Source organism: Neopsephotus bourkii, unplaced genomic scaffold, assembly GCF_033783945.1.
Source record: "Neopsephotus bourkii isolate Nb327-2 ecotype Australia unplaced genomic scaffold, CSIRO-AGI_Nbou_v1 NB_384, whole genome shotgun sequence".
NCBI lineage: Eukaryota > Metazoa > Chordata > Aves > Psittaciformes > Psittacidae > Neopsephotus > Neopsephotus bourkii.
Genome location: NW_026900889.1, coordinates 94224 through 106497, shown reverse-complemented (window position 1 = coordinate 106497; position 12274 = coordinate 94224). Strand labels below are relative to the sequence as shown.

At 38.5% G+C, this 12274-nt stretch overlaps 1 protein-coding gene across 8 annotated transcripts in view; it reads left to right on the top strand.

The window, feature by feature from the left end:
- UNKL (unk like zinc finger) overlaps positions 1-12274 on the top strand; it is a 51825-nt gene that overhangs the window by 14946 nt on the left and 24605 nt on the right. For 5 of the 8 annotated variants that reach the window (XM_061349061.1, XM_061349059.1, XM_061349060.1 and 2 more), the window contains 2 exons: positions 4058-4142; positions 9350-9504. The exons of 1 other annotated variant lie outside the window; for it this stretch is intronic. In XM_061349061.1, coding sequence (XP_061205045.1) covers positions 4058-4142; positions 9350-9504 — 240 coding nt within the window. The remainder of the gene's footprint in view (positions 1-4057; positions 4143-9349; positions 9505-12274) is intronic. 2 more of the 8 variants (XM_061349066.1, XM_061349067.1) reach the window with 2 other exon arrangements.

Below are 12274 nucleotides of genomic sequence, written 5' to 3'. Positions count from 1 at the left end.
TTCTCAAATATGCATGAGCTACTTAAATGCTCATATAAACATATGTGGCCCAACTTGCAAATGCATATAGCATGGGGAATAAACAAGGGGAGTTAGAGATGTACCTGCGCCTGCAAGGCAATGATCTTACTGACATTACAGAGACGTGGGATGGCTCCAATGGCAGAGTGTTGGAATGGAAGGATACAGGCTCTTCGGAAGAACAGGAAGCAGAGACAAGGGAAGACTTGCTGCCCTCTATGTCAGTGACCAGCTGGAGTGCACAGAGCTCCAGCTGGGGTGGATGAGGACCCAACCAAGAGCTTATGAGTCAGGATTTAAGGGAGGGCAGGGACAGGTGGTATTATAGCAGGTATCTGCTACAGTCTCCCGGACCAGGAAGACTTAACGGGTGAAGCCTGCTATGGACAGATAGGAGCAGCACAAGCTCTGGTCCTTGTGGGGGACTTCAGCCACCCTGATATCTTTTGGGAACAATACAGCAGGGCGCAAGCGATCCAGGTTGGTGGTAAACTCCTTCTCCAAGTGATACAGGAACCAATAGGAGGGGGCTGTGCTGGATCTTGCTCTCACCAGCAACGATGGGTTGGTGGGGAATGTAAAGCTCAAGGGCAGCCTTGGCAGCAGTGACCATGAGATGGTTGATTTCAGGATCCTTAGGGCAGCAAGGAGGGAACACAGCAAGCTGACTACCCTGGACTTCACAAGAGCAGACTTTAGGCTTTTCAGGGGTCTACATGGTAGGGTACCATGAAGGGAAGTGGGGCCAAAAAAAGCTGGTTAATATTCAAGCATCACCTCCTCCAAGCTTGTAAGTGACGCATCCCAACGAAGGGGAAGTCAGTCAAGAATAACAGGAGGATGAAGAGCAACATGGATGAAGAAGAAGCTCCTGGACAAACATAGACACAAATGGAAAGCCTACAAAGGGTGGAGGCAGGATAGGTGGGCAGTTTGGTGGGAGTAGTGTTATGACCTCGTCTAATTTTAGGTCTAGTATTTAATTTCACAGAAACTAGCAATGTTGCCTGCATTGAAAGAGGAATTTTCTTTCAGCAACTTACCCTGTGATCCTTTCCCTCCTTTGCTCAAGCTCTGATTTTCATACAGTTGTGTGGTTAGAGTGGAAATTCCATACAGCTTTTGCATCTCTGACTTGAGGATTCACAGCACTCGTTTGATCCAGTTTATAATGAAATTCAGTATTTTCAATGGCATTAATCAGTTAACTTCATTCCTCAATCTACTTATTTGATATCCATAACTTTAGTGCATCCTTAACTTTTTAATGTCCTTCAAGTTGAATTAATACTCATTACATTCAACATTATCTTCTGTCATTGGATGTTTTCATGTACTTGCTCTTTACCAAATTAAAATAAAGAATATTGTCATTGCCTCTTAGCTCAGTGACTGTTTGTTGAAGAAATCTCCTGGTTATCACACTCAGGAATAGCTTGCTTTTTCTGTTAATAGATAGCAGACATGTTTTCATCTACAGCTGGAAAGTTAGTCTCCTATAATGATTTAGTTCTTCAAGTTTGCTGTCTGTCTTGTGATACCGATATACAAAGATGACGTGTCCATCTCTGAGATCTGTCTTTTGAGGTGCAGGCTCTGCCCCAGTAGTATTTTGATATAATTTATATTATCACTTGTATCTGTAGCATTTACCAGAAGCACTGTGTATCATCTGGGTAGCTCACAGAATTAGGTGAGGCTGGTTTTTTGGCGAGGAACTCAAAACTAAGAGTGAACTTCCAATTACATGTTTTGTTGAAAGCATTTGGAAGTCAGCCCTTCTCTTTGTTTGTTTTGTGTTTTTTTTTTTTTCTTCTTCATCATTAGCATTGTGCATACAGCATTGGGTTTTATATTTAAACAGTAAACAGAGAACAGGAAAGAAAGATGAGCCCAGCTTCATTTCCTAGTTTGGGTGTGGTATCCACAAATGACTTCTATGTTTTTTTCAATGACTATGATAGTTCCCAGTGAAATTCATGGAAGGATCAGTCCTGCTGTTTTGTCTAAGTGTGTCATTTGGGTGAGTGCTTGTCTGCAGTGTAGATGTTTTGTCACTTTTTCAGTGTTCAAGGAAAAATTAATTATTTGTAGAATTATAAGCATCAGTAATATTTTGGTGATTTAGCATTTTACTATAGTTTCTTGGATGCTCTTTGGATTATGCATCAACTAGTGTGAATATAACAACTAAGTTTTCAGCCTTTCATTCAAAATCACTTATGAGAGGGAAATTTATCTAAGATGCTTAAAATAGCTCCAAAATAAAGAGCTTACAGAACTAGTTTTTAATTTTTTTTAATATATAGTTTCATTTTTCATGTTTGCTCTAAGGTAGAAATCCAAGGTACAATTTTTAGACAGCACATGCAGAAGCATCAAAGAACTTGCATTCTGACCTAAGCATTATTGCTTACAGAGCCATGAATCACTCAGCTGATACTGAAAGTCAAGGTACCAAGGTTTAGGGAACAAAAACATCCCTTGCTGTTTGCAGGAGACTTGCAAATCACCAGAATTAATTTTCTAAATAATCTATTTGACTTTAAATAGGTTCTTAATATTGTTCCAATATGACAGCTTGTCAGCCCCTCCTCACACTGTTGTGAGATCCAAATATCATCAAGGTCAAAGAATCATAGAATGGTTTGGGTTAGAAGGGACCTTAAATTTCATCTAGTTCCAACCCGTCTGCCACAGGCAGGGACACCTTCCAGTAGAGCAGCTTGCTCCAAGCCCATGTGTCCAACATGGCCTTGAACACTGCCAGGGATGGGGCAGCCACAGCTTCTCTGGGCACCCTGTGCCAGCGCCTCACCACTCATAGTGAAGAATTTCTTTATATTTAACGTAAATCTACCCTCTTTCAGGTTGAAGTGATTATCCTTTGTCTTGTCAAAACATGTAGTTGTAAAAAATCCCTCTCCAGGTTTCTTGTAGCCCCTTTAGGCACTGGAGCTGCTCTAAGGTCTCTGCTGAAGGAGTCTTCTCCAGGCTGAACAAGCCCAGCTCTCTCAGCCTGGCTCCAGAGGAGAGCTGCTCCAGCCCTCAGAGCATGTGACCATCCAGCCAATTCCTTGCCCACCAAGTGGTCCATCCATCAAATCCATACCTTCCTGGTTTAGAGACAAGGATGTTGTGTGGGACAGTGTCAGATGCATTGCACAAGTCCAGGTAGATGATACAAGTCGTTCTCCCATTATCCTCTAATGCCGTAGCCCCATCGTCAAAAGCCACCAAATTTGTCAGGCATGATTTGCCCTTAGTGAAGCCATTTTGGCTGTCTCAAATCACCTCATTAGTTTCTATGTGCCTTTAGCACTGTTTCCAGGAAGGTCTGCTCCACAGTCTTGCTGTGCACCTAGGTGAGACTGACTGGCCTATAGTCCCCTGGGCCTTCCTTTTTTTTTCATTTTTTTATAAAAATGGAAAAGCCTGGTAGGGCAATAAACTGAATCTAGATCTTACTGGCATCTTAGTCATTACTGTCATGAAGAGTCAGCATTATTTCAGTTGCTGCACACCCAGTCACATTAGGGAAAGATATTTGAGCATTAAGATGATTTGGATATTGGAGGTGTCCTGATGAAGGCCCTGTGTTGCAAAAAACGTACTGTTTTATTTGGGTTTTTTCAGTTCTGTAAGCTGCTTTACTACATGTATCATTTCTCCTGCAAGATTTCTTGGAAGTGGTGTAAATTACTTCGAAAATTTTATTCTCAAAGGTCAACTTCTTTCTATACAACATGGAAAACCAAAGCAGTTTAAGCACTGTTTTTCTAAAATATGATTGTTACTTACTATTTGTTATACAGAAGAGGGTTAAGATGCTCTTGTCTCAGGTTTGCTTTTCTTAAAATTCTGTTCTCTTTGATTTTTTTTAAAACTTATGAGAACTGAATTTTCTAAGGCAACTGTGATACATGTTGTTAGCAAGTATTCAAAATTTTTCATTTTAAAGGTTTTATAATTTTCTAGCAATTTTGTCATTATGTAACAAATACGTTTAGGTTAATCACCGTTCTGTTTTGTTTAGATATATAAGTCTACAAAGTGCAATGACATGCGCCAAACAGGTTACTGCCCACGTGGTCCATTTTGTGCATTTGCACATGTTGAAAGTAAGTAAGAGAACTGTTATTTTGTATCAGTGTTCATAAAAGCGAACCATAATTTTGAAACATCAATAACAGAAGTGACTTGACATTGTTAATTGTAATCTATAAATGGATTTGATGTCACTTGCTTTTAGAAATTTACCCCATATTTTCTAATACCATACATTGCTGTGGGAGCTGGCTGCATTTGCATCAAATTTGTATAGCAGAAAAATTTGTATAGCTTTTCTTTACAAATGCAGTTTGTTCCCTGCAGCTTTTTGAGCTTGATTTGGAATTTTCTACACACATGCTTGACTTTTTAAAATATATTAGTTGTCCTGTTGAAACCTACAGTAAACTTCTCAGTTAAGAGTATTTGCAGTAGGGCCTTAGCTAAACTGGAAAAGAACACAGAAAATTTTCAGCTGTACTCTCCTCCATAGCCCACTTTCATCTTCACTGCACTCAAACTTATATAAAGGGAAGAGGAACCATTTTTCTTCAAAAAAGCATTCAGTTCTTTGGTGTATGATCTACACATGTTAATTCTGGGTATGCGTCATCAGATTCTTTCTAATAGTAGTATCAACTTAGGCTACCCCTCCATTCTTCCTCTACTCCAAAATGTGAAATGTGCAGTTGCTGCAGCAGCTATTCATGCCTTCTTCTCAGCTGTGGTGCAAGGTAGAATTTGAAGCATTTCTTTGTAACTGGTTTTATAAGTGATAATTTTTCTTTTAATGATGAAGTTTTTGCTTGATTATGTAATCCATAAAAAGATAGTCTGCTCCTATCTTACTTTTTGCTTTCTGCTTCTAGACCTGGAAAGAGGGATTTGAAAGCTCAAAATGTCTGCAATTTAGTAGTATTTATCTTAGGATTCTGTAATGATAAATAGTGGCAGTCTCCTCTCTCTGTCTAACCTGTCTAAGCAAATGTGATGTTCTGTACAAACTCTTAACTGTGTCACATGCTTACCTAAAAGACTTTCAATGAATAGAATCATTCTTACTGCACACAGCTCTTGTTTCTGAGAGTGTGTGGTACGGTGACCTTGTGGTATGATCCATTTTACTTTTGTTAGGTTTTTTTCCTCAGAGAAGAAGAAGGATAAGTAACCTCCTGTATTTATTTCAAGAAGCCCATTATTCTAAGACCTAACAAGCTTTCAAACGAACTGCTTCTTCACATCAAAAGTACCTTGCTGTCTTTATATTCATACTGTTGAGGCTATCTCCTAGATCAAGTCCTTCACTGTTTGCCAGTTTTGGCAAGTATGTCTTTGACTGAGGAAGTCTGAAAATGCACATTTTCTCACAGAGGTGATTTATGGCACTAAGTCTACTTTTTCTCTTTATCTGATACAATTTTTTCTTTTCTGAAACGGCCGAAAGAGTATGATTTAAACAAATTGCAGCGTGGTATAGTTGTGACACAATGAAAATCTCCTGTGGGAGCATTTTCTTGTTTCCTTTCTTAGGGCATCATGAACACTGCCTCCCCTCTTGCCTGTCCAGCATGAAGACTGTACAGGATAAACTCAGCAGAGCTTTTGGAGACTGGAGTTCTTTTGAGACCCCTATCATGATCTACTTCTGTGTGTCTTGATCATTAGTATCTTTTAATAGTCCAGTTGATGCTTGAATCATTCTCAAATGAAGCTCTTATTGACAGTAAACAAGATTTCCATCTCTAAGGAAAAGTTAGGCGTTGCTCAGACTAAAGATAGAGGGCTGAAGGAAAGTGCAAACTTAACAATTTGCTGATTTTATTCTCCCTAAGGGGTATCTTTCTAATCTGTTGCTAATGTTTTACCCCCACCCTTTCTTCCACTTCTTTCACCACCCACTTCTTTCTTCCACTCTGTGGGATGAATTATTTTACTCTTTAAAAATCTTCAGAACTTTGAGAGAATTCCTGAGACTTTAAACATATTAACAGTGCTAATTGAGAAGCAGCAGCTTAATTTTCTGCGCATAGTTGTGTTACAATTTTATGTCCATCAGAAGAGACTTGAGACATGCTCAGCCAGCACGCTCTGGAACTCTGGTTTTCATCATCTTGAATGAAGACTATATAAGCAGGGAATCTCAACAAATGAACTTGAAATCTTGCAGCAGTACCCACCCGCTGTCTCTGATAGTCTGAATAGTTCATCCTTAAGTTAGGTGTTTGTTTAGTATCAGCAAGAGTGCCTTTCTGCTGTTGGCAGCAACTTTAGGCTTAGTTTAACAGCTCTGACATTCTGTCTCCTCTGTTAGTAGAATAAAATGATTTCAATATTAGGGAAGGGGAGAAAATGGTTTCAGAGTTCTAGATCTTATTATCAGTAAGAAAAGCATGGAACTCTTGGTTCATGGATCACTTTGAATCACAAATTACAGGTGTTCTCCACCTAACTTCATTGAAGCCCTGCCTACGTGGAATGGGTAGAGGAGTATTTCCCACCATTCATACATGTATCCTGGCAATTTTTATTGTTCTGTGTGAAATAATTTGTGGGAGCACACATTCTCTATAATTGCATTCCTAGTCTTCTCTCAGTTACTTCCTCAGAACCAGCTGACCATTTCCACCCCCACCCCCCATTCTTCCTCCAAGTGTGCTTTTCCCTTCAGGCCCTGGCTGCAGACAGTATTATTCTGTGTCACCTCTTGATTTTCCCTCCCCACCCCGGCTGAAATCCTAGGTCCAACTGTAGTCCCAAAGACACCTTGTGATGAAAGGAGGGAGGGCACCTAATCCTGAAAAGTAGAGAGGTAGTGGGATCTGACATACCTACCTTTGCAAAACAGAGGGTAACCAGGGTATGTGGGGACACTTCAGTAACAGATTCTCTTAAAGTAATGAACAGCAATCTGTGGCAGTCATTTGTGCACTGACTGCCTGACTGCAATTGGCATATTAAAGAAGAACAGATCTATTTTTTTTTTTTGAAACAGAAACATGGGCAGACTGAAACTCTGCTGGCAAGAGTTTGGAAACTCTTCAGTCTCCTCTGTAACAGCTTCTGTTAACTGAAGGCATTTGTCTTCAGGTTGTTCATCCAAGACTGTTCTTTCCTATTGGTACCAAGACTGCAATAATGAAAACACTTCTGACTTCATGAAAGATGGGATTCTCCAGATCTAGCCCAACTGTGATAACTCTTGTATTATGCATAACACCCAAGCCTTGTTAGTGCAAACACTAAGGAGCCTGTATAGCTGAAAAGGTTGTATCTCATAGAGTACAACCCTATTCCTGTATAGGCTACTGATACATTATCCCTGAAGCACTGCTGTATTAGCATTACGTAGTTGAAGCTCTTTTTGAGAACTGTGCTAACCTCCATGAGCTTCAGGGATCACCATGAGATAGACCACCACACGAGACCGTTGCTTCTCTGTCAGGTCTTTGAGAAAATATGACTAGATTTGGGGAAGCTTATGCTGTAGAATTTGTTACTTTTGTGCAGCTGGCCACAAACTATGATGTACATTCCTGGAAAAAATTAGAATGATATAGAAGCATACATTCTGAATTTAATGTGTCTGACTTAACTATCAATAAACAGAATAGCAAGAATAAATAATGTTATTCTCCCTAGATACTTTGGAAAGAGAAAGAAGACACCATTTCTCTTTGAAATGTTTGGAAAGCAGTCTTATACTACCCTTTTGGTGTGGTATGACTACTTGCACTCATTTACAGAATGTTGGATGGGTGTGTGGTTGTGTCAGGGAAAAAATGCTAATGGAAGATGTAGGAGAGAGCATGAATCAGATAGGGCTTTTCTTGTGAGTGTGAGGGTTGACTGGACAAAAGGTGGCCGCTGTGGCCAAGCAGCTCTACAGTAAGATGATACATAGTGGAAGTCAGGTAAATTACAAAAATCCAGCACGTCTGTTCTTGTCTTCCCAATTGTTATTTGCACTCCTGATCTGCAGGAGGAACAGCAGGACTCTAGTAACATTATCTTTGTAAACCCTATAGTTGCTTTTTCCTTTTTTGGGGGTGTGTGGGTGGCCTTGTGTGCAGAGTGGTACTCAGTGGAGCTTTTTCCTTTCTCTTTTGTGAGCCACTTCCACATTTTTGTAATTTATACAATAGAGGAAATATTTGGTAAAGCACTGAACTGTGTAGTCAGCAGGTTGCAGAGTTGTGATGAATAAAATACCAGGTAGGAAAAATCTGCATCATTAGAAACAATCTTCCACTAAAGAGAAGCATCTATGTATCTCATCCTCATGCTGTTTCTTACTGTGACTTATAGTTTCATGTGCTCTGTGAGACCTACTTATTGTTTCTAGTAGAGACAAATATTTAAATTTGATTTTTAACTGTAGTTTATCATTACCCATTAAATACACAGAAGTGGCTAGAGATGCAAAAAATCTTGCTATACCTGTAGAATTTAGTTAGAGATTTTTGCTTTCAGTTCTGACTTCCTTACTTTGATGTCTTGTGTGCATGGATTATGAGGTGAAGAATGTTCGTAACAGCAATTGCTTACTAAGCTAAACTTAACTTTTTTTGTTAACTCATTTGCCTATAAAACTAGAAGTCTAAATCTCCTTAGTATGTTGCAGATTGAGAATCAAATATCCAAGATGTGTAATGGTTTAACAAAGTAGCCTTTGGGGAATTGCAGAGTAACTGTTCAGTCACCTTGAGCTGAATTTTCTGGTATGAAAATTAACAAATCATTGATCACCCATTTACATGTGAGTTACTAATGAACTTTCTCAAAGATTTTTGTTCCTTTTTAAGTTAAACTGTACAAATCCCATGTTCTCTTCAAATTGTTTTGCGATTAAGCCAGTTGATTCTAGTCTGGAAAAAGAAAACAAAGAACCCTGCAGTGACAATGTTACCTTTCTGGTCAGGAGTTCTAACAAATGTTGCCTTTAAACCCTGGTGTGACAGATTCTGGAAAACAAAACAAAATCTAGAATACTTTAAATATATCGATTTCAATCAATGTCCCACCAGTTTTTGATGGAACAAGAAAATAAGAGTTTCACATTTGTTAGTAGCCACAAATACATAACGGCGAATTATATATTTGTTATATATTCTTACCTTGCCTTTTATGCTTATATTAAAAAAAAAGAGAGAAGAATTTCTTGTGTGTGATTTATGTTTCCATGTGACAGGTGCTTTGTTTGGTACTGGGTATGAAATTGTTTAATTCACACAGCTAAGTATCAAATCTGTGTGTAATTTGTTGGGGATTCCTTCAACAGAGGACACCATGAATGTAGTCATACTGCAAACTGGCTGTCAATCAAAGCCAGGCGCTCACCTGTTTTCAACAGACAGCATAGGAATTGCAAATGAATGGAGCAGCAGTCTTAACTCCACAAACAGCATTACAAATAGCAGTGGGCAGCCTGGAAATGTAAGTGTAAATAATTCTGGAAAAGTTACTGATAATCACTGTGCCAATATACAATGTTTATTTTATTTCTTAAACATCTGTTTTTTATTTCTTTGTACTTCAGCAAAAGAGAAGAAAAACACAGCTATAGTAAATATCAGGCAATAATATTTAACTGGTAGTGTAAGCCTAACTGGAATGTATGCCCGGCACCAGATTTAACTATGTATTGTTTGTTTTTTCTCTTCTTGTTTTTTTGTCTTTAGATGCAATATTTTGAATGTGAGGAACATCACTGTTAATCAAATATGCAACTACAAGACAGCTTAATTTGGATATGTCTCTTTTTTCTGAGGGAAAGGTTTTATTCATGGAAGATCTTGACTGGTCCCAGCCCTCTTCTCTTCCCTAATTTCTTAACATTAGAAATGAATTGATAACCTAGGTTAACATGCTTTATGCTTAAAGCATCTTTCAGTGGTGCAGTACATGTAGTGTGTTTGGTAGTAGAGAGTTTAATTACAAGGGTGATAAATGTGTATTAACAAATTTTATCAGCTAAGGGTGAGGGAGAGGAAGGAGAAAGATAATATTGCAGAGATTTCATTATTTTCCTTCTAGCATTTGTTGGAATATATTGTTTTGTTAGGTTTTCTGATTGTTCCAAAATAATACATATAGTGACATCTCTCTTGTTCTCTCCTGACCTGTGTTTTTCTTACCTTGTTTCAGGTGCAGAGTCATAAGTACATACACATTCCCAGAATTTTCACTTCTAGCTTTCCAGCACTGTCAATCGGTACTGTTTGGTTAGAAACGAGATAAAAGGATGTATTTAAAATAACGTTTAAAAGGAATTGCCCATAAATAGTCCAGAAACTCCTGGCTTTCTTTATGTAGCTTCATATTGCTGTCCTGTAGATTCAGAATGAAGATACTAATATGCCTACCTTTTATCTTAGGTTCCCAGTGCAGAAGTCTGCTTCTTTATATGAAAGGTTCTGAGAGAGGGTCTACCTTCTTACTCAGGAAGCTAATTTTGTTGTTGCTAAGGTTCTGGACCTTTCAGGAGAGACCCATAAAAGCATCTCTTCTCACAGAAGCTTCTCAGCCTTTCATGAATGATTTAGGTACAGCTGAAAATATTACCTACTCCTTCCAGCCATAGGGAATATTCTTCGATATATGTATATTTTTCTGTTAGTCATTAGGAGTCTGATGAACATTGTCTACATTTTCCATTCGTTCTCAGTGAGTCTCTGCCTGTGCTACTGTTAAAGTGTAAAAATGGAAAAGTTGACCCCATCTCCTTCTTGTACTTTCTACTTTTTTTTTTATTGCAAGTGGCCACCTTTTTTCTGATGTCTGGCAAAATGTCCTCTTATTCTTCCAGCTGACTGCTTAAATTGACTGCATACCTGCAGCACTGGTTGATGCACTTCCTTTATTTTATTTTTTTTTTTTTTTCAATATTCAGTCATTAGTAGGTTAGTCTTCTGTTTTTCCATGTTTAATTTTTGAATTTTGTTGTTTGCTTGCTTTTACCTTTTCCATCTGCCGTAAACTGCTTAATTTTATTATTTAAGTAGTCAGTCTGTTTTCCTCCCTCCTCCGTTTTCCATATTCCAGCAACTTAGTTACATTCATAGTTTGTGTTTTTCTCTCTGTTCCAGTAAGCTGTTTGCTTTTCTGTCCCCTCCTTCATCTTCATTCTCATCACTGTCAGATACTGGCCCTGAGTAAAGTTAATTTTAGAGGTTTTTATCGTGATGAAATAAGACTTTCCATGCCTCTCTTCCTTTGTGTTTTCAAAACAAACTCCCTCTATTTATCTTCCAAAACTTCTCTCACATACCCTGTTACAGTATGTTGGGGGAGTATCCTACTGTTTCATTTGCTTCTAGAGGGAAAGGATCATGTAGTATTTGAGACACTTAAACTCAGTTCTTTGCACAATTGTAATACTCCTCTTTGAGCAAGTGGCTTAGGTCCCCATTTGTAGATTGTGATAGTATCTGTTCGCCTGTCTACGAACATTATTGGAAGAATGAGTCCGTTAAGATTCCGTATGATTCAGGTTGATAGTGAAGGGAGGCTGTGTAACTGTTTTAAATATATACCTTGTTATCTTACCTATACTGTATTCTTATGTCTTCATCTTAAATTGCCTTGTCAATTGGACTGTCATCAGTCATTCATCTGCTGTATCTTTCCTTAACATTTCAGTCCGTAAATAATCTATTCTTCAGCTTTTTTTGGTAAGTATCAGTTCAGTTTCCATGGAGAGCTTATACATCTGTGTTTCTTTACCTCCTATTCTGCCTTCTGGTTTGAAGCATCTGACATTGTACTTATGTCAGTCCCTTCACCTGATCTGTGATAGTACTGTTTTTCATCAGTGTCTCGTTGCAGTTCCCTTTGTACTCCACCAATTGCAGCATCTAAATATACTTAACTCACACAATGCAGTTCACCCAGTGTGGTATAGTATTTCCATTGATTGTAATTTTTCATTTCGATTAGTACTACTTGTTTCTCCACACTTCGCATCATCTCTTTCTTTTTGTGTGTTGGCTTTCTTGGCATACCCCCTTTATTCTGTTATGCATGAGGGCTGGGTAGTGCCTATGGTAGGATTCAGAGTCTTTATATGCATTGTAGCAACAAGTTCGCTTACACTTTTCCCAGTTATATGTGTCTTCTTTAGGAGCTGCATTTTCACCAGCACCTTTTACTTTCAGCTCTTGCTACTTGTTCTTAACCATTACTAGTCTTTTGTGCTCTGGTCAGC